This window comes from Zeus faber, assembly GCF_960531495.2.
Source record: "Zeus faber genome assembly, chromosome: 2".
NCBI lineage: Eukaryota > Metazoa > Chordata > Actinopteri > Zeiformes > Zeidae > Zeus > Zeus faber.
The window spans coordinates 51,538,152-51,555,651 of NC_137189.1; the positions used below are offsets into that span (position 1 = coordinate 51,538,152).

At 46.9% G+C, this 17,500-nt stretch overlaps 2 protein-coding genes and 1 long non-coding RNA gene across 3 annotated transcripts in view; 2 read left to right on the forward strand and 1 right to left on the reverse strand.

Moving 5' to 3' along the window:
• The window catches only part of LOC307244640, a 2,319-nt gene extending 469 nt beyond the window's left edge, over positions 1–1,850 (forward strand). Inside the window, exons 2-3 of the long non-coding RNA XR_013844654.1 lie at positions 114–242; positions 1,721–1,850. This is a non-coding gene — a long non-coding RNA (uncharacterized lncRNA). The remainder of the gene's footprint in view (positions 1–113; positions 243–1,720) is intronic.
• Positions 1,851–2,203: 353 nt separating this feature from the next.
• Positions 2,204–6,217, forward strand: LOC307247852 (adhesion G protein-coupled receptor F5-like; the record flags this gene model as incomplete). Its single annotated transcript, XM_080023971.1, has 7 exons — positions 2,204–2,248; positions 2,348–2,518; positions 2,665–4,047; positions 4,445–4,486; positions 5,134–5,184; positions 5,277–5,340; positions 5,702–6,217. 7 exons carry the CDS (start codon positions 2,204–2,206, stop codon positions 5,773–5,775), a joined length of 1,830 nt encoding a protein of 609 aa, XP_079880097.1. The 3' UTR covers positions 5,776–6,217.
• Positions 6,218–12,589: 6,372 nt separating this feature from the next.
• LOC307248084 (creatine kinase B-type) overlaps positions 12,590–17,500 on the reverse strand; it is a 5,999-nt gene continuing 1,088 nt past the window's right edge. Inside the window, exons 2-8 of the mRNA XM_080024302.1 lie at positions 17,474–17,500; positions 16,909–17,063; positions 16,394–16,526; positions 14,488–14,659; positions 13,325–13,448; positions 13,049–13,238; positions 12,590–12,902 (exon numbers count right to left, since the gene is read on the reverse strand). The exon at positions 17,474–17,500 is cut by the window's right edge and continues 174 nt beyond it. Coding sequence (XP_079880428.1) covers positions 12,724–12,902; positions 13,049–13,238; positions 13,325–13,448; positions 14,488–14,659; positions 16,394–16,526; positions 16,909–17,063; positions 17,474–17,500 — 980 coding nt within the window. The 3' untranslated portion in view covers positions 12,590–12,723. The remainder of the gene's footprint in view (positions 12,903–13,048; positions 13,239–13,324; positions 13,449–14,487; positions 14,660–16,393; positions 16,527–16,908; positions 17,064–17,473) is intronic.

The window sequence follows — 17,500 nt, forward strand, 5'->3', positions numbered from 1 at the left end:
AAATATGATGAACAGAGGAAGGAACAGCACAGTTTGGCTGGTGTTGCTCCTGACATGTGAATTCATCCTGTTACAAATCCAGACCTGAGCATTTGGTTGCACTGTGCTTTCAGGAAGCGGCTCAGGGTGTTTCACCCATAACTACCAAACCATCTGTGGAAACCGGCAAGTCCTGCTCACCTGTGAGGAGAGGGACAACCCCCAATTCAAAGAAGAAATAACTCTGGTACTCTCCACGGACAGTAAGTGTCAGTTTCAGTGACTGAACTGTGCTTGTTTCAAACTAAAGTACATTTTAAGTCAAATGTTAAGTTACATTTTAATTCTAAGGCAAACCAACATGAAATGTGAAACTTCTAGCTGTTTTACATGACACAGTTACTATGTTTAAACGAGAGTTAAATACCTTTTCGACTAAATACCTTGTCGACTGCATAGACATTGATCTACTGCTTACTCAGGAGACGTCACTCGTGTCCATGTAATGTGAGTCAGCAGTTATATCTCCAGAACAAAGGCTGTAGATCAGTAGAAACTGTCAAAAATCAAAGGTAATTAACTTGCATACTACATACATGTTAGTAATAATGAAGGACCAAAAAAACCTGTTTAAGATACTACCAGGAATAATTTGTGAGAAGTCTAACTGACTCTGCTTTGCTGTCACTCCCTTCATCTGGTTTCCTGTTCTCTCCTTAGTCGCTTTCAAATTCCCTCCTTAGTATAAACACCAGTCCACTTCCCTGTGTTCTCTGCCAGATTGTCTTTGCATTATGCTGAGCTTTCCCGGTCTATGACCTGTTTCCTGTACCTTCCGTCCAAACCTCTGCCTGGACTCTGATTTTCTGCCTGATTCCTGGACTCTGTGATTCTCTGCCTGATTCCCTGGACTCTGTGATTCTCTGCCTGATTCCCTGCCGGATAAGCATGCGTTCTCTGACTCATCTCCTGGTTTTGACCCCTGCCTGTCTTTTTGGAATAAACCTTGTGGACTTTGACTTCTTGCCTGATTCTTTTTGTGTTATGATTATGGTGTCACATCCCCTCTAAGTCAGTGAGCGTTACCCTCTGGCAAGAACTAGGGATGAGGTAGAGGACCACCAGAGGCTGGGGTATTCTAGCTGCTAGCTAGCAAGTTCACTACACTACTGTAACTGGAAACTCATATAGCGAACATTTCATATTACTTATCTTTGTAGTTGGCACCGTGCTCCGGCGGTTATCTCCCAAACAGGAGCCTTTCTGTGTGGAGTTTGCATGTTCTCCCCGTGCTCACATGGGGTTTCCTCCACCTCACGTCAGTAAGGACCCCCCTCAAAAACATGCACCCATCATGGTCTGACCAGCGATGGACATTTATCACCTGGTCCCCGGGCGCGTCCACGTACGCTGCCCACTGCTCCTGCTGTGCCCCCGGAGGAAGGACAAGCCAGGATGGGTCAAAAGCAGAGAATCCATTTCACCGGCACCATCAAAGCATGTGCATGTGTGTGTGTGTGTTGTAGTGTGGTGTGTTGCGTGATAAATAAAGACTGTTTTTTTTCTTCTTCTTCTTCTTCTTCTTCTTCTTTCATAGTAGAGCAGTGATCTGAATATCTCACCTTGTAATGTGCAGACAGCTGGTTTCGAGCCCAGGACAGAATTTGTTCCACTGACAGAGTAATCACCCATAGACGGACCACGCTCCACTCGAGTGAAACACTTTCTCTTTTTCCTGTAGCGTTCACATGTTTCGAGGACCCTGTGTTTGGTAATGGAAGGCTTGGAGACAAGGGGGTTGCTCCCTGCGAAAACGACGAGATTGGGCAGAAGACAGCGGTTTGTCGAACAGACGGTGAATGGGGAGATCGCCGAAACACCTGTGTCCTGAAAGTGATTGATGAACTGCTCTTTCAATCCCAGGTGATTGCGGTGCAGGGAATTAGTGGTTTAGCTCTGAATGGCCATGACAGTTTAATCTAATCACATGGGATACACAGGCACAAATACTGGTCAGATAGTTGCCCGATCGGGCTAAAATGTTTTAATTAAATGTTAAAGACAAGTATTTGGGTTTTTAATGGACCCACAGAAGCACATACTGTAGAAGATGGTTCTGATAAAAAAAAGTTTATATATTGGCCTTATATAAAGTGTGAAACAAATTACAATAATTAAGATTAGGTCAGGGATAGCAAATCATGCACCATGGACGGTCTACAGTATGCAAATTATACTTGCTGATCGGGTCCATGCCTTAGCCTACAGGGTACGCAACCAGGAGTTTTCTTTGTTATTCTTTATGTAACAGAGACAAAAAAGTCCCATTACTCAACAATTTAAATATTTCTTCTCATTTCATTCTTAGTTCCTGGATGAGTTCTCATTACCTGGGTTCTTGCAAGAACTCAGCAACGTCACCATCAACTCCACTGCGCAAGTGGTGGAATCGCCGGCCAACATCGGGGCAGTAGTCAGGATCCTGGTGGAAATTGCGAACACGTCACAGTCTACACCGATTAATCGTTTCCTCATGACGGTATGTGAATAATGTAAAAATTGTAGTTCAGTCTGTGCTTCAGAAGCCATGTTCAATCTTGAAATTTTGCCTTTAGTGAGATACAAACAAGTTTCTACTATTCTCATCAAACATTTATGAAATGTTTTCATTCATTTGGTTTTCAGGACATTCTGGTAACTGTCAATGTCATCATAGCAGATGAAGCAAGAGCTTCGTGGGAAACTCTGAATGCCAACACCACCACAAATAGTGTCTCAACAGTAAGAACTGGCATTCTGGAAGCTAGAACCGACAGCTCGGCCTTGCTGGCCGCCATCGAGACTGTGTCGGACGCCTTGACGAACGACTCTTTTGAAATTACCACCAGACTCATTATCCTGAACAAAACCACATTCACCGACTTTTTCAATGCGGATCTGAACTCTTCTGTGGTGTTAGAGATTTCTGTGTCAGACCAGTCGGTCAGCGACATCACCACCATAACATTCGAGTCACTGGACAATGTGCTTCCCCCGACAAACGCCAACAATGACTCTTCCAATGTCATCAACGGGAACGTGGTTCTGGTCAAGGCCAACACTACTGTCAGCAGCGCTTCGTTTACTTTTGATGTGTTCAACGAGACCCTCGGCAACCCGGAGTGCGTCTTCTGGAACTTCAGCCTGTTGGGGGGTCTCGGCGCCTGGGACGACCAGGGGTGTGAGCTAGTGGGCCAGGTAGACAACAGGGTCACCTGCATCTGCAATCACCTCACCTCCTTCTCCATTCTCATGTCACCCTTTGTGCCAAATATACCGAATTTGGATAAGATAACCTACGCCGGTGTGGCCATATCCATGGCCTGTCTGGTGATCTGCCTGCTCATCGAGGGCATCATATGGACAAAAGTTAATAAAAACTCCACTTCCTACCTGCGTCACGTTTGTATCGTCAACATTGCCTTGTCCCTCCTCATTGCGGACATCTGGTTCATCATTGGGGCTGCCATTGCAGATGACCAGTCCTTAAATCTCCCGGCATGCAGAACGGCGACCTTCTTCATCCATCTGTTCTACCTGGCCATGTTCTTCTGGATGTTGGTGTCCGCCATGCTGCTGCTCTACCGCACCGTCAGCGTGTTTGCTACCAGCCTGTCGGACGGCGCTATGCTAGCCATTGGTTTTTCAATAGGCTATGGCACTTCTGTCATCATCACCACGATCACCATTGCTGTGACGGCGCCACAGGGTGTGTACATCCGCAGGACGGAAGCCTGCTGGCTGAACTGGTTTGAGTCCAAGGCCCTGCTTGCGTTTGTGATTCCAGCGCTCCTGATCGTGTTAATCAACCTGCTGATCCTGCTGCTGGTTCTGTACAAGATGCTGAGGAGTCGGAGTCTGGGGGAGTCCTCCCAGCCCGGTCAGCGGCATACGCTGCTGGTCATCGTTCGCTCTCTGGCTGTTCTCACTCCATTCTTTGGGACCACCTGGGCTCTGGGAGTGGGAACCATGACCAACCCAAGAGAAAAAGGAATCCACATTGCCTTTGCATTCTTCAATTCACTGCAGGTAGATGAGGCTGAATTACAGCAGTCTGTCAAGTAGCTACAGTTATAATCGAGCAAGAGGCCTGATACACATCGGCACTCTCTCAAGTGTGATGCTTTTATGCAACAGTTCTATAAACAAGTCTAAAGTCTCTTTATCAAGTAATTGTAATTTCAGTCCCAGCAATTTTTTTGAGACATTTATGATTATTTTGTCCTATTGTCTTTGATAATTCAGGATTTGAACTTTAGTGTTTCCCGCATCAGAAAACTGCTTAGTTTACTGACCGCAGGCTTACTGGCTATTGACTTACTACAGGCTACTGTACTAGAGTAACCGGTAAAGAAGAGAGATATATACAGTAAAATATCCCAGTGCCGACAGTGTATTCACCTCTAATAATTGTGTCTTCGCAAAGGGCCTCTTCATATTGGTGTTTGGAACAATACTGGACAGAAAGGTGTGTATATCAGTGTGGTGTGGGGATGGTGTGATTTGAGCAGCCAAAGCCATCTTGGGTGTAGTTAATTGGGTCCAGGAGCAGGGGTGGCTGTACGCCACCTGTTGTCCATCAGAGCAATCAATGAACACGGGTTAAAATCAGCCATCCCCACACACACAGGGAGAGCCTCTGTCATGACGACTTTTAACACTTTTACAATAAACAGATGTGTTTGTCCCATCATGGCCGGTGTCTCTGTGTTGGCGAGCCCCTAGAAAAGCCACGTAGGTGACGTGTGGCAGGGGAATCACCACACTGGCCATGACGCTACAAACACAGCAGTTTGTAGAAGGTGGACGGATGTAACAAGCCGGGAGCAGATGATAGCTTGTCATGACAAAGGCTCTCCCCGTGTATGTGGGGATGGCTGATTTAACCTGTGTTTATCTATTGCTCTGGTGAGCAACAGGTGCACAGCCACCTCTGCTCCTGGGCCCAATTAACTACACCCAAGACGGGTGTGGCTGCTTAAATCACACAACAATCAACTTATTTCATTCTATGTATTATGCCATCGAATTATTACATGTGACTTGAGTTCCTTTGCATTGTAACAAATAACAATGAATCTGAGTTTAAAGCAGTGTTATTTCATTATATTTTAGGTGCGTTCTGAACTGGCGGCGTACTCACGCAGCCAGGGCAGCAAAACAAAGGTAAGAGCAGCTTCCTCTTCACCTCCTGCTTATGAACAGCGTTCGGAGACATTTTCAAGTCAAAGTCATTTTGGGTGGTGTTTCCTCCTCAGAGCACCTCCGCCGGAACGCGGTCCAGCAGGCTCGGCTTCCTCAGGTCTTGGGGAAGAGCGAGAGGTATGAAACTGTCGTTACTGAAAAGTACAACAATGAATTACGTAGCGTTGACTGAGATTAAAAAGTAGAGCAAACGTATTAAATTTGGATGATTTAAATCAGTTAATTAACAATAAAGAGCTCGTCAAACAAACTCAAAACAAATATGAATTAATGAATGCACAATGACTTTCAGACATTGTTGTATTGTTTTCCCTTTTAACTTACAGACTTTAAATTGATTTCAGGAAATATTACTTCCTACCGTTGTACAATGCAGTACAGAGTACTAACCAGTATACAGTGTTCTCAGGACACAGTGTACTACCCAGTATCCGTCTGTATAAAAGCCCCTGACATTTGAGAGCTTCCTGTGTTGCAGACGTGTTCAACGTGAGCTCGGCGGCTCCCACCAGCACCTCTGCACCATCCGACTCCTTCTACACCAACACCTGAGCCTCCGTCACCAGTCGTCATATTCATTTCAACTCTAACAAGTTGGAATGTGTCTGGTGTTGTATGTGCTCGCTGTGGATCAAAGCAGCAACGTTGGGGAAACCCAAGACAAGGACATTTTTTTATTTTCTTTGTGACCGAACGTATGATTCGGGAAATTATTTATTATTTTTTCATTTTGTCACGTCAGTGAATGCGTCAGCGTGAGGGCCTGTGGCACCCGCTTCATGGATTGTATTCATTCAAAAAATAATAATTATACATTTTAGACTTATTTTTCTGTGACCGAGTTGTAATAACTGAAGTAAAACGGCAAATATCAACCTCTTAATCAGTGTTACTGTTCGTCTCTCAGGCTTATTAAAATCACATTTATCACGTTTTCTTTCAATGCGTTGGATTGTAGAGATGAGCTGCAATACCCGAATATTGCACTATATTATATTTCGCACTATAAATTATTATTAAGGATTTGTTTGTGTATGACAGATTTTGTGTATTTTTCTCCTCAGGTTTTTCCTCAGTGCCAAAGTAAACTTCTATTTTCAAAATTGTTTCAAAATACATGAAATAAATTTGAATATGATGACGTTGTGTGTCATTCAGTTGACAATCACACCTGTTGTTATTGTTTGGATATTTTCCTCTGAATTTCTCGGGCTAAAACTCTGGAACAGAACAGCGGCAGAATCTACGGACACGGTGGAGGTGTCGTTAGAACCGCTACGTCACAAGGATCCTGGGTCCAACTTCCATCCAAATTGATCCACATTCGGAGCAGATATTAGTGAGAAACCAACGTAATCTGACCCAAAGTATCCGGACGGCCGTGCTTCACCGACACGCCAACATTCAAAAACGATTGGAACAAGATGATAATTACAGTAAGATGCTTTATGATGTCATCATATTTACTATAAATGATATTTACAGTAAGACACTTTATGACGTCATCATATTATTTAATAGAAACAGAAACAGTCTTTATTTGTCACGCAGCACACCACACCACACTACAACACATGCTTGCACACACACACACACACACACATGCTTTGATGGTGCTGGTGAAATGGCTCCTCTGCATTGAACCATCCTGGCTTGTCCTTCCTCCGGGGCCACAGCCAGGAGCAGTGGGCAGCGTACGTGGACGCGCCCGGGGACCAGGTGATAAGTGTCCATCGCTGGTCAGACCATGAAAATATTTATATACTATAAATGTACAGATAGTGATTCAGAATGTACATTGGAGTGTGTCCAGTGTGCAGTGTAGACTCGGTCACTCGATGTTTCGAGGTTACCAACATCTATGTTTACGTTTATATTTATGAACTTTCTTCCCTGGTAGATGTGGATCCGTTCCATTGATATTTTATCTCTTTGGTCCTCATTACTTTGCCAGATTCATGAAAAAACAATAAAAAACATGAATGATTAATTAATTAATTAAACAAACCCTGATTACAAAGTTTGTTATTGTTATTGTTCCAGATGCCAAAAGAATTAGCTGAAAATCGAAGACAATAAAGAAGCCATTGTCCAAAAATCCAGTTGTCAAGGTCGGTCACAATGAAACTATGACAACGTGTGTCATGCAGTGTTCATCAGAGCCTGCTACCCCTTCTGGGGCATAGGCCGTCACAAGCGATCTCCAGGCATCTCTATCTTGGGCTGTCTTGGTGTCTGCCTCCAGGTCTCTGCGCCAGGTGTTTCTTGGCGACCCCTTTTCCGCTTTCCCTGTGGGTTCCATTTAAGGGCTTGACTTATGATGGAATTTGTGGGCTTTCGCAGGGTGTGGCCTATCCAGCGCCATCGGCGCTTCTTAATTTCTTCTTCCGCGGGCAGCTGGTTTGTTCTTCCCCAGAGTTCAGTGTTACTGATGGTGTCTGGCCATCGAATGTGAAGGATCTTCCGTAGGCAGCTGTTAATGAAGACCTGTACTTTCTTGGTGGTAGCAGCTGTAGTTCTCCATGTTTCTGCTCCGTATAGGAGGACTGCCTTGACGTTGGTGTTGAAGAATCTGACTTTGGTGTTGGTGGTCAGTTCTTTGGAGTTCCAAATGTTCCGTAGTTGCACGAATGCTGCGCGTGCTTTCCTGATTCGTGATTTCACGTCTGCATCTGTGCCACCTTCCTTATCAATGACACTGCCAAGGTAGGTGAAGGATTCAATTTCTTCCAGTGCCTCCCCCTCCAGCATGATTGCGTCAGTGTTGGCTGCATTGATCTTGAGGATCTTGGTCTTTCCCTTGTGGATGATGAGTCCCACTTGTGCTGAGGTGGATGCCACGTTGTTGGTCTTCTCCTGCATCTGGTGTTGGGTGTGTGACAGTAGCGCCAGGTCATCGGCGTAGTCCAAGTCATCCATTTGCGTCCAAGGAGTCCACTGAATGCCGTTCCTTCTCTGTGCGGTAGAGATCTTCATTATCCAGTCGATCGCTAGCAAGAAGAGAAAGGGCGAGAGCAGACAGCCTTGTCTGACACCAGTCCTCACTTGGAATGCATCTGTTAGCTGTCCTCCGTGGATGACCTTACATGTCAATCCCTCATAAGAGTTCCTGATGATAGACACGATCTTGGTTGGCACTCCGTAGCGGCGGAGGAGCTTCCAGAGGGTCTCTCTGTCTAAGCTGTCGAAAGCTTTCTCATAGTCCACAAAGTTGACATACAGGGGTGAGTTCCACTCTATGGACTGCTCTACAATTATGCGGAGTGCTGCAATCTGGTCTGTGCAGGATCGGTTTTTGCGGAAGCCGGCCTGCTCGTCACGGAGTTGTGCGTCAATGAGGTCCTTCATCCTGTTCAAGATAACTCTGTTAAAAACCTTCCCTGGCACTGATAGCAGTGTGATCCCTCTATAATTTCCGCAGTTACTGAGGTCGCCTTTCTTTGGAATCTTGGTGAGGTATCCCTCTTTCCAGTCTCCTGGGACTTCTTCCTCCCAGACCTTCATGAAGAGTGGGTGGAGCATCTTCACAGTGGTTTCGATATCTGACTTCAGTGCCTCTGCAGGGATGTTGTCTGGTCCTGCAGACTTTCCGTTCCTCAGCTCCTTGATGGCTTTCCTAATCTCTTCCATGGTTGGTGCGTTGCAGGCTATAGGTAGTTCTGTGTCAGCCTGTGTGATGTCTGGTGGGTTCTGTGGTGCTGGCCTGTTTAGCAGTTCTTCAAAATACTCCTTCCATCTGTTCTTCTGTAAATCATCTCCCTTTATCGGTCTTCCCTCTTTGTCCTTCACCGGTCGTTCTGGCTTGCTGTGCTTTCCTGACAGCTTCTTGGTGATGCTGTACAGCTCCCTCATATTTCCCTCTCTTGCCGCTTGCCCTGCTTCCGTTGCAAGGCTGTCCATGTACTTTCGTTTGTCGGCTCTGATGCTCTTCTTCACTAGCTTGTTCCCCTCTTCGTACCTTTCTTGTGCCTTGGCTTTCTCTGCTCTTGTTCGGCTGTTGTTCACTGCCGCCTTCTTCTCCTTCCGCTCTTGGATCTTTTGCAGGCTGTCCCCTGAGATCCACTCCTTGTGTTGTTTCTTCTTGGGGCCAAGCACTTCTTGGCAGGTAGATGTAACCGCCTCCTTTATCTCCTTCCATCTGTTCTCCATAGTGCACTCGTCCTCTTCCAGCAGCTCTTGTAGGACTTGGTACTTATAGCTGAGTGTTACACTGAACTCTTCCTGTTTGCTGGTGTCTCTTAAAAAAGCTGTATTGTACCTGTGCCTTGTTGTATGTGCTGACATCCAGTTCTTTCTCAGTTTAAGCTTCAGGCTGGCTACAACTAGGTGGTGGTCTGAGGCTACATCTGCTCCTCTCTGTGCTCTAACATTCTGCATGGACCTCCTGAATTTCCTACTAATACAGACATGATCGATCTGGTTCTCGGTGGAGTGGTCTGGCGATACCCAGGTGGCCTTGTGGATGTTCTTATGGGGAAAAACGGTGCCCCCTATGACCAGGCTGTTCATAGAGCACAGGTCCGCCAGCCTCTCTCCGTTTTCGTTCATGACCCCCAGTCCATGTTTTCCCATGATATCCTCGTATCCTGTGTTGTCCCTTCCGACCTTTGCGTTAAGGTCTCCCATCAGGATTGTGATGTTTCTCTCCGAGTGCGTTTCTATGATGGACTGCAGTCTATTGTAGAACTGGTCTTTTCCTGATTCCTCGGCATCGTTGGTAGGGGCATAACACTGTATGATGTTCATGTTGATCTTCTATTTCTTGGTTCGGAAGGATGCGGTGATGATTCTTGGACCATGGGCTTCCCATCCAGTGAGCGCTCTCTGGGCGGTTTTAGATAACATCAGTGCTCCTTGGGTGTGGGGGGCGTTGTCCTCTTCATGTCCGGAGTACAGCAGCATCTCTCCTGTGGGCAGTCGTTTCTGTCCGGACTGTGTCCATCTTTTCTCACTTATACCTAGAACCGTGAGATTATAGTTCCTCATCGCTGCTGCTACTTGGAATGTCTTCCCTGTTTCGTACATGGTTCTCACGTTCCACGATCCCATGTGGGCAGCCCTGGTCGAAAGAAGGGTGGTCGGCCTCGTCGCTTCCAGAGACTTCTGGCTTTCACCCCGAGGCGTCATAAACCTTCTCATCGAAGACCCCTCTCTTCCCTGGGCCAAGGTGTTGATGTCTTGGTCTCTTGTTGGCGTTTCTGTAACAGGAAGTGTTTTACGGGGTGAGGTTGTTAGCCCCACGCCCAACCCCCAACCTGGAGGACCAGGTGCTGCTTTTCGTCCGGCCTCTACTCAAAAAACCTGCCCGGCTTGGTTGAACCTACTGAGGGTATGAACCCCCTCCGGTATAGCCTTCTGAGTCACGGAGGCACGCAAGCCTCTCCACCACAACAAGGTAGCAGCACTCGGAGAAGCATGCAGTGTTACCTGGTCCAATACAACATGCGTGGAATGTAGAAGTTACCCATGATGCACTGCAACCTGGAGGCTCCTGCTGTGTCACATTCACCAACAACACCAACTACTTAACTTATAAATACAAGCTAGAAAAAAATGAAAATGAAGGTGAATCATTGATTTACCTTTCTTACGATGGCGTGTGTGTTATACATACATCACAAATGACAGGCTGTTGTTATAAACATGTGCATCCCAAACATTGTTTTTTTTTATAGTTAATCAATACCTACCTAAAAGGAATAAACTGGACCCTGTGGACTGCTGCCTGCAGCTACATTTATTATTATTATTATGATTATTATCATTATTATTATATGTATATGTATATGTATATGTAATATTATTATATTTATTATTATATGGATTATTATTATATTATTATTATTATTATATTTATGATTACATTTATTACAATTACATCATTATTATAATTATTATTATTATTATTATTAATAATAATAATAATAATAATAATAATGATAATAATATCTTCCCAAACCAGGGGGCCACTTCCTGCAACCTTCTTCCCTACGTGCAGCTCTCGTTTGTTGCTGTGCGACGTAAGATAGGCCCCAAACTCATTCATATTCAGATTAATTTGGTGATAATAAACCATTCTAAATATATTAGTGTATATAATTAAGCATTTCTGTTAGTGTAGTGTCGAAATGAAATCTTAAACGAAAACCTCTCATATTACATCACTGAGCTACGTAGCTCTGATCTTTTTAACCTTTTCTACTCAAACAAAACATTTTAATAACATATTTAAACTAACACCATCATTACAGCACTCCTGAGTTTGAAATATCAATACATTTAAATATATACTTTATCTTACCACCATGTGCAGCTGAGCTACTACAGTCTGGCGGTGGGAATAAACTTTAAAATGAGTCCTTGTAGATACAGCACTGTGCTGTCTATAGTGATATGATGCAGATTCAAACTGGATGATTTCACCTCAAAGTTGTTCAAAAACACATTTTGTTAGAACGATGAAGTGAAATCAGTGGAAGTGACGGAGTAAAGACGGCAGAACCCGGAAGCCACGCTCACACCCCATTGGCTGACAGAAGCTGGGGCCTCAGGAGGGTGGCCCCTCCCACAAAAAACAGCCCGTTTTGGAACAGCAGGGTATGGAGGCATGTTAGAACGGCTAGAATGCATCATCTGAGTGGTATTTTCAACCACAAACTCAGAGCTGCGTCCTTTTTAAATCACTTTTAAATGTCAAACTGAGTTCACCGGACCAGGCGCTGATCAGGGATCAGGTTCAATCTGCTCCTTAAAGTCACCTTCATTGAAAATGAATAAAATCTGACGTTAGATTTCATGTTTGAAGGGTTTGTTTGGAGTTTGACGTCATTGAACTGATTTGAAGACTCATTCTAGAGAATCCAGCTGAGATGACAGAGTGTCATGGTGATCAAGTCAACATCACTTTGATGTTTGTCTCAAATAGTGCGTTCAAACATGAACATCCCATCATCACGTCCAGGCCCCGGCCCCACCCACAAACGTGACAGCGTTTGATGTCCAAGTAGCGTCAGTCGTACAGAATAGTTTTCAGCTCCCTCCCAGCACCACCTGTGCTTCATTGCCAGAGTTTTAACAGATGGAGGCGCGGCCCCACCCAGGGCCCCAACCAGGGCCCCAAGCGTTATTTTCACACTTTAAAACTGGACAAGGTTTTGGACAAAGCATCTAATTTCCTCTGGAGGGAGTTTAACGAGAGTAAGACTCATTTTCAAACGCTGACACGGATCAATAACACCAACTCTAAATGATGATGTCATGACTTACCAGCGCACGCCCCGGGCGACGCCCACGCACCTGCAGAGCTTTCACCAAAACATTCCACACCGCCATCAAAACACAACTCCCTAAATAAAGCAGAGTCTGGTTCCATGGGCCAAGGATTTTATTTCAGGTGTTATGGTTCATCCAACATTTCCCGGAGGTGGGGCTTGTTAACTGGTGAACGGCGGGGGTGGGGCGTGGGGGTCGGGTGGGGTTGAAAGGTCAGAGGTCGACAGTTCACTTCTGCTCGGGCATGAGGTCGTCGATGGCCTGCCCCGCCTCCAGACGCTTCTCCATGTCCACCAGCAGCTTGACACCATCCACCACCATCTGCACCAGCTCCACCTCTGAGAAGCCCAGGCGGTCGGCGTTGGAGATGTCAAAGACTCCGCCCACTGCAGCAGTGTCCACGCCACCTGGGGGAGGGGAGGTCAGCCATGTTTAACCACCACCACCTGCGTCCTGATCCGAACGTGGAACTAGAACCTTTATCGCGTCGTCAGTGTGTTTTACATGCATCTGCAAATGTGACGGTGCAGGGCTCAGGTGGAGCCTCCCTCACCTGTGCCGCGTTTCTGCAGCCGCAGCCTCTTGAGGATCTCCCCGAACTTCTCGTGCTTGCTGACGTGGGGCAGCTTGACGTGCACGCCGCCGCGCAGCCCCGTGCCCAGGTTGGACGGGCAGGTCAGCACGTAGCCCAGGTGCTCGTTCCACATGAACTCGTGTGATCGCTCCTTGAACAGCCCCTCGATCTGCCGGAGGGAGGGAGAGAGAGAGAGCTCCAGACAACATGGCCGCCGGTGGAACCGTCGGCGGCGGAGGCTCGACCTCAACCTACCTTTGTGAGGCCGGTGCAGAAGCGGGTGAACACCTCCTTCATGTTGCCGCCCTTCTGCATGGAGATCACCCTGAGGTGGTCCTCCTCGTTCACCCACACCAGGAAGGTCTTGTTGTCGTTGTGCCTGCGGACACAGGTAGTCACGGCTCAGCTTCCTGCTTTAGGAGGGAACCGGCTTCTCTAAACATAAACCTTCGGTTGTGGTTTCTATGGACCTCCACTAGATGGCGCCTAGATTCTGCTTCCGAGATGTGGGCGAGGCAGTTTGTTTTTACTTGTGCGGATGGTGTAGAACCTTCCGTGTCCACCGGGGGCAGTGTGCTCAGTGAACCCTGACGTACGGAAGTGTCTGCGTTTTGTTTCTTAACTTGAGAAACAAAAACATGAAATCCATGTTGGAGGCTCCTCCTTCCACCTGCGTTTGCGATTTGTGTGGGGTGTGGGCGTCGGCCCCTCTGCGAGCCGTGGTCACCTAGAACCCCCTTGGATGTTTACCGGAGCTACACAGACGCGTGAAGCGAGCTGGATAAACCGGGAGGAGTGGTTGTCATGGTAACTGACATTTGCAGACAGCGGCGGCGAGTCAGGAATAACCGAGCGCAGGTTGACGCTGCGGACCAATCAGAGGAGAGTTTCAGAGACGTGACGATGAAATAAAAACGAGGGCTGTATGCGACCTGGAGTCAGTTGTACAAAGCCAGCCTCCACTCACGGGCGGACGGGGGAGGCGGAGCGGGAGCAGGGTCCATGTGCCGGGCGCGAACCTCAGCGGTTCGCACCCGGCCCCAGAACACGGCTTTCACTCGACGTCTCCTTTTGGAAGCAAACAAGCGTATGAAGGAAACCGTGCCTGACGGGGACACTTTCCGATCGCCCCCTCTCCGTGCGCTACGCGCAAAAAGACAACGAAAAGCTCCACGCGTCGCCCCTTCAGTTTATTTGGAGGAACGGCCACATTTACAACCCCTCATCGAAAAGTTATCCCTGTGCATTCTGTAAGATCCTCTTATTCTGATAAACAAAAACACCACCTGGAGAACCTCCGCCCACAGGGCTCCACTGAGGATTGGACTCGTCCACTTTCAGGGAGAAACTAATAAAAACACATCGACGAACGCTCAGATGGTGCGACTTCCCGTCATGGAGGTTGCGGACGCTCTCACCAGATCCCGCGGCCGTCGGGCCAGTCGCGGGCCATGCCGGAGGCCAGCAGCAGCGGGGACACGGGCTTGTCAAACAGGAAGTGGTCGTCGATGAGCTGCTGCTGCTCGTCGTCCGTCATGTTCTTCAGAGCGTAGTAGGTTCCCTTCAGGTCCCCGTCCAGGAGGTCCAGACCTGAGGAGAGGAGGACGCCATGTTGGGGGCCCAACCGGGACGCCATGTTGGGGCCCCAAGTTGGGGCACCAACAGGGACGCCGGGAGTCACCACGTTGTCATCATGCAACAAGGACATGATGTGGAATTTAAATCCTTGACTTTTAGGTTTGTTTACAACTACAAGAGGGGTCAACAGGTCAAGCAGACCAAGATGGCCGCCCCGGCTCCCACGCTGCTTGTTAAAGCAGCAACGCTTGCTGAGTGCAATCAACTACTTTCATAATTGAATACTTTAGTGTTTTTTGCTTCCAGCTTCTTGAACGTTCTTTAGTCCTGTGCGACAGGAAACATGTCTTTGAGTTCTGGACAAACAGGAAGTCAGAATGTCGTCAGGGAACTGAGCACGTTTCCTTATTTGAAGTTTTCTGGACAAAACCATCGATGATGAAAACCATCATCAGGAGCGGGCGCCGGTGACGGTCACGCTCCCCAGGAATCGAACCCACGACACCGACGTCGGGATCCAGGCGCCAACGAGTCGGTTCTGTCTGGTTCCTTGAACCAGACGCTGGCATCGAACCGGTGTCTTAGTTTCTAAATGAATAAAGACACAATGGGATGATCCTATAAAAGGTATTTGTTGAACAGGATCCAGAAACGTCTCCCTTTGGTAATAACATTAAGAGCCGGGCGTGGTGCATGTGGCCCCTGTGGAGCCACAATTTAAATGGCGGAAATATGATCCAACAAATAACAAACAGAAATATTCCTTCATATGATCAAGAAGTTAAATGATTTAACCATAATATTCTATTAGTGTGTTATAACGAGGATCCTTTTTCCACAACATGTTTTAAGAGAGATATATATATATATATATATATATATATATATATATATATATATATATATATATATATATATATATATATATATATATATATATATATATATATATATATATATATAATCCCTGGAAAGAGCCAGAGTTCCCATCGCGACTTTGTCACATCCATACGTTCGCTATAGGAGCAGAGATAAAATAATGATGATGTCACTGAAGGACGAGAACATAACATTGAGCCGCTGCCGAGATGCGGTTTGAACCTTTAAGCTCAAACCAAAACGAGTGTCAAGTTGTTTACTGACGCCGCAGCCCCGCCCCCACCGAGCCCCCGCCGCAGCCCCGCCCCCACCGAGCCCCCGCCGCAGCCCCGCCCCCACCGAGCCCCCGCCGCAGCCCCGCCGAGCGCTGCTTTTAGCCGCTAAGCGCGTTAGGGGATCAGAGCAGAGCCCTGCCTCCTGCGGGAGGTCAACGCTGCATTACGCAGGAGGAGCTGCTGCCTGGCGTCCTAATCCTCTTTGAGGCTCCATCAGAACCACGCCCTGAAAACATTACACCCACATTCAACTTGGATCTTAGAGTCTGAAGATGCTGCATCTGCTCAAAACAAGGAAAGGGAGAGAGGCGGTGTCTGCAGGCATCAGAGTGGAACGTAATAATACAAATAAAATATAAAGTTACTTTTAAAAATTCAAGAATGATTTTTGGAATAGTGTCTTATTATAAGTTAGTGCTAGACATCTGGTTCAGGGGGAAGATGGATAAATACAACTTGACTAAATGTAGATCTCACAAGTGAAGGCACTTTAATGAGCTTTAAGGCCAAGACATTGGCACAACAACCACTAGGGCTGCAGACGCCCTGCAGTACCGGTTCCCCGCCAGCAGGGGGCGGCAGAGTCACGCACTTTCGATGGAGAGGTTCTCGATGGCGCGTCGCTCGCCGCGGCTGCAGTGCGGCGGGAGGCAGAAGCCCCGGATGCTGCGACCGGTTCGAACCCTGGAGCTCAGCACGTAGTTGGGGTCCAGGTCATCACCGCCCTGCGCACACACGGGAAGGAGTGCTCCCTATTCTGTATTTCCATGTCATATATTTGTTTGTTTTTTGTATATTTCACTTTTGAAAGTTGCCAAATACTCAAAATAAAACCATTTATCGTTATTGCTTCATTTGACCCTTTTATTCTGCTGCAACGTCACAATTTCCCTCAAGTAAAAAAAACTAAATTAACGTCAAATACATTTCAGGAAGTAAAGACTTTAGTATTTATCAAAGCAAAACATACATTTTAATACAACATTTAAAATCTTAAGTTGCACATTAAACAGCAACTTCAACACGTCTGTCACGTCATAAATAATATGAACTATTGTTTATAGTCTGTACACAAGTTATGGAATGTGTGTGTGTGTGTGTTGACACCTGCAGGTTGTCTGGGTTCAGGTCTGTCTTGTGTTTGTCTGCAGGTTTGTAGCCTCCATGACGGTCCTCGATGATGGGGTCCAGCAGGTCCTTGAAGACCTCGTAGGTCTCCTCGTCCCCCGCCACGCAGCCCACCGTCATGATGAAGGGGTGGCCTGGAGGAGGAGGAGCAGCTTCGTCTCAATACCTCAACTCAGACAAGATAAGTTGCTGAATGTTCCTCATTTTGTCCTTGATGGTTTTTCTAAAAAATGTCCAGCTGAGGGGGGTTGTTGGAAAATGTTTCTTTTTCATCTTTAAACTCTCAGTTGTAAACCTCCATGTTGCCGTTACATTCCCCTTTCAACGGAATAATCAAACAGCAGTTTGATCTTAGTCATTAAATATTGATTAGTGATGAGTTGGGTGGAGGCTGATGCTGTGGGGGTGGTGGTGATGGGGGGTGGCAGTGACTCAGCAGAAGGGACCTAGGTGGGGTGGGGGGGGCTGCGGCTCCTCCTCCATCCTCAAGGTCACCACAAGCACCGGGACCCTGCGGCCCCCCCCCCCCCCCCGCGGCCCTTACCTGGGTTGTCCACGCCGGTCTGGATGA